Source organism: Pediculus humanus, genomic scaffold (assembly GCF_000006295.1).
Source record: "Pediculus humanus corporis 1103172108282 genomic scaffold, whole genome shotgun sequence".
NCBI lineage: Eukaryota > Metazoa > Arthropoda > Insecta > Psocodea > Pediculidae > Pediculus > Pediculus humanus.
The window spans coordinates 224,027-226,868 of NW_002987851.1; the positions used below are offsets into that span (position 1 = coordinate 224,027).

Below are 2,842 nucleotides of genomic sequence, written 5' to 3' on the forward strand. Positions count from 1 at the left end.
CCTTCTTTTCTCTAGAGTTTTACATGTTTTCTTTTTTTTTTTTTTTATTACCAACGGGATTTCTTAATATTTTTATCTGTTTAAATACAAAAATTTAAAAAAAAAAAAAAACAATTTATTCTATTACCTTTTAATAAAAAATTACAATTAATGACCGCGTTATATAATAAATAAAAAATATTTTATTTATTTAAATAAATATATATTATTAAAAAATAAAAAATTCGATGTACGCACAATACAAACAACGCATAAATAATACCATTTTCTTACGCATTTTCCTATAATTATAAATAAATAGCTGTCGTTTTTTTAAAAAATAATTTTCATCATTTATTAAAAAAAAAAAATTTGAGCAATAAAAATAAATTTTTTTAAAAACCGGAAATCCCATCGCGTTGCGTGTGTTTTATTAAAAATTTTATTTCCTTTTTTTTTTAAATAATTAATTAATAAAAAAATAAATAAAATAAATTTTGTTTTTTTATATAAAAAAAAATACACGCGCGGACGGCCTTATATTTTAATTAATTTTTTTTTTTTTAAATTAAATTAAAATTTTATGACAAATAAAAAATAATAATAATTATTATTATTATTATCGTAGCGTTTATTAATTAACGCCATAGAATGATTTCATATAAAAATTACTATTATTATTAATATATAAATTAAAAATTTTATGTATTTTAATTTTTTGGCATTTTTTTTTTTGTTAAAATTTATATAAAAATTTTTTTTTTGCTTTTTTTTTAAGTTTTTTTTTTTAAAATTAAAAATTCATCTGCTTTTTTAGGCGCGAAAAATATTCTAAAATTTTATTTTTTCATTCCGACAACATATTTAAAGCTTTACACTTCATTCAGTCAATTTATTGCTGTAACTAAGCTAAAATTTACATAAAATTAATATTATTGCCGATCTATATAAATAATACGTAAAAAAAATTAATTAATTATTATTATTATTATTATCATTACGATAAATTTTTATGGGCATTAATTAATTATATATATATATATATAAATAAAGTAAGACCACATTTTTTTTTTTTTTTGTAGAAAAAAGTCCGTTAAAATAATTTTACAGAATCAGACTTCTGTCAGTTTTTAAAATACAAAAAAAAAAGCAAACTAGTTTATTATTATTATTATAAAAAATTAACTCGTGTTTTTTTATTTAAATTACGTAATTAATTATTATAATAAAATATTAAATTTTTTTTTTTTTATACGGAAGCTTCATCGATCACCGTTATCGTTCTTTTTGGCGGAATCAAACGCCATTTATTATTTTCTTCTAATTGTTCCGTATCCGGTCTTCTTGCAAGTGACCATTTACGACCACGTTTATCCATTAAAACAGGAGTTTCGGCAATTAAATTATTTTCAAATTCGCTGAGCATTAAAAAATTTTCGACCTGGTAAAAAGCACATAAAATTAACATTAAAAAGAAAAAAAAATGATGATGATGATGATGATAATAATGGGTAGGAGTAAGAAATACTTTATTGCACGATGTAATTCCAATGTAATCCAATTCGTCTAATATGTCATCGGGTAAATCCATATCCGCAATTCCCTCTTCCGAAATACACGTTAATTCTGGCTTTTCACCAGGGATCCCTGGCAAAAGATCCACCATTGGTAACTCTGTTAGTGGAGGTTCGGGTTCGGGTTCAGCTCCAAAGGAAGGCCTACGTCGAGGACAAGAATCAGATTCGCATAAATGTTTTTGACCGTTGGCTTTAGTATGTTTATGCCTCGCTCTTCTACGTCTGTGTATATCAATTAAAAACATTGCTAAACTTCCGGCCAAAGTGCATGTCGAACTGAAGTAATATCCGGCTTTACCACCACAACCTTCGTTCATGTAACCTTCAAAATATTAATAAAAAATATTATTTAATCGAAAAATTCAAAAATTATAAATATCGTTTACCTGATATCGGTACTCCGAGTGCTATCGGTATGGCTTGAGAACATTGTACGAATCCCCAAGTCCTTGCAAAATTTCTCGCACGAACTTTTTCGTAAGTGTACATTTTGAGTGAATAATGATACCCGCCGCAAAAAATACCGTAAATCCACACAAACAATACGTAACCGTGATAATTACCGTGTACGGCTGTCAATGCTAGTATCGATAAACCGCACATAAAAACAGCTGCCTGAAATTTTTAAAAAATTGATAATAGAAGTCGTAGGTTTAAGGTACGCGTGACTACTCACCTGACAAAGATATTGTCTTGCTATCCTACATTCAACGGAATTGTGTACCACTAGCAAACCGAAAGCGACGCAACCTAAAGCCCATGCCAAACCTAAATATGCTTGTAAAAGAACGGCTCTTTCACCTAAACCTTCCAATTCGGCTTGACGAGCCTGAAAAAAAAAAAAAAAAAAAAACGTTAAAATCTCATTAAGCAACTTAATAACAGTTACTTGTCTGTCTGTTTGCATAAATTTTTTTTTGCGAAATTATTTAAACATCGCGTTTATGGTCATCTACAACATGTTAATGAAATTAAATAACCTCGAGGTTAATAAATAAAATCATTATTATCACAAGTAAAAATCTTATCAAACGACATTTAATATCATTAATAAATTTTCTATCTCTTTCTCTATGCGAAATCGTTTCCTCCGGTGATAATTAACAGTCGAAAAAAAAAAAAAAAATTTGCATGTTTTTTAAAAGGACAAACAATCGGATAAAATAATTTTTTTGAATGTCCAAAGGGTAAGTAATGGTAAGCTTATATGGGATAATTGTCAAAAAAAAAACAGGTACGAAATCCTTAAAAATTAAAAGGAAGGAAAAACTTACCAAATAAAAAAT

At 26.2% G+C, this 2,842-nt stretch overlaps 1 protein-coding gene across 1 annotated transcript in view; it reads right to left on the bottom strand.

Annotated features, from left to right (window-relative positions):
* Positions 1-1,228: 1,228 nt before the first annotated feature.
* Phum_PHUM517500 (monocarboxylate transporter, putative) overlaps positions 1,229-2,842 on the bottom strand; it is a gene marked incomplete at both ends in the record, with an annotated part of 9,068 nt that continues 7,454 nt past the window's right edge. Inside the window, 4 exons of the mRNA XM_002431220.1 lie at positions 1,229-1,420; positions 1,508-1,878; positions 1,943-2,171; positions 2,233-2,449. Coding sequence (XP_002431265.1) covers positions 1,229-1,420; positions 1,508-1,878; positions 1,943-2,171; positions 2,233-2,449 — 1,009 coding nt within the window. The remainder of the gene's footprint in view (positions 1,421-1,507; positions 1,879-1,942; positions 2,172-2,232; positions 2,450-2,842) is intronic.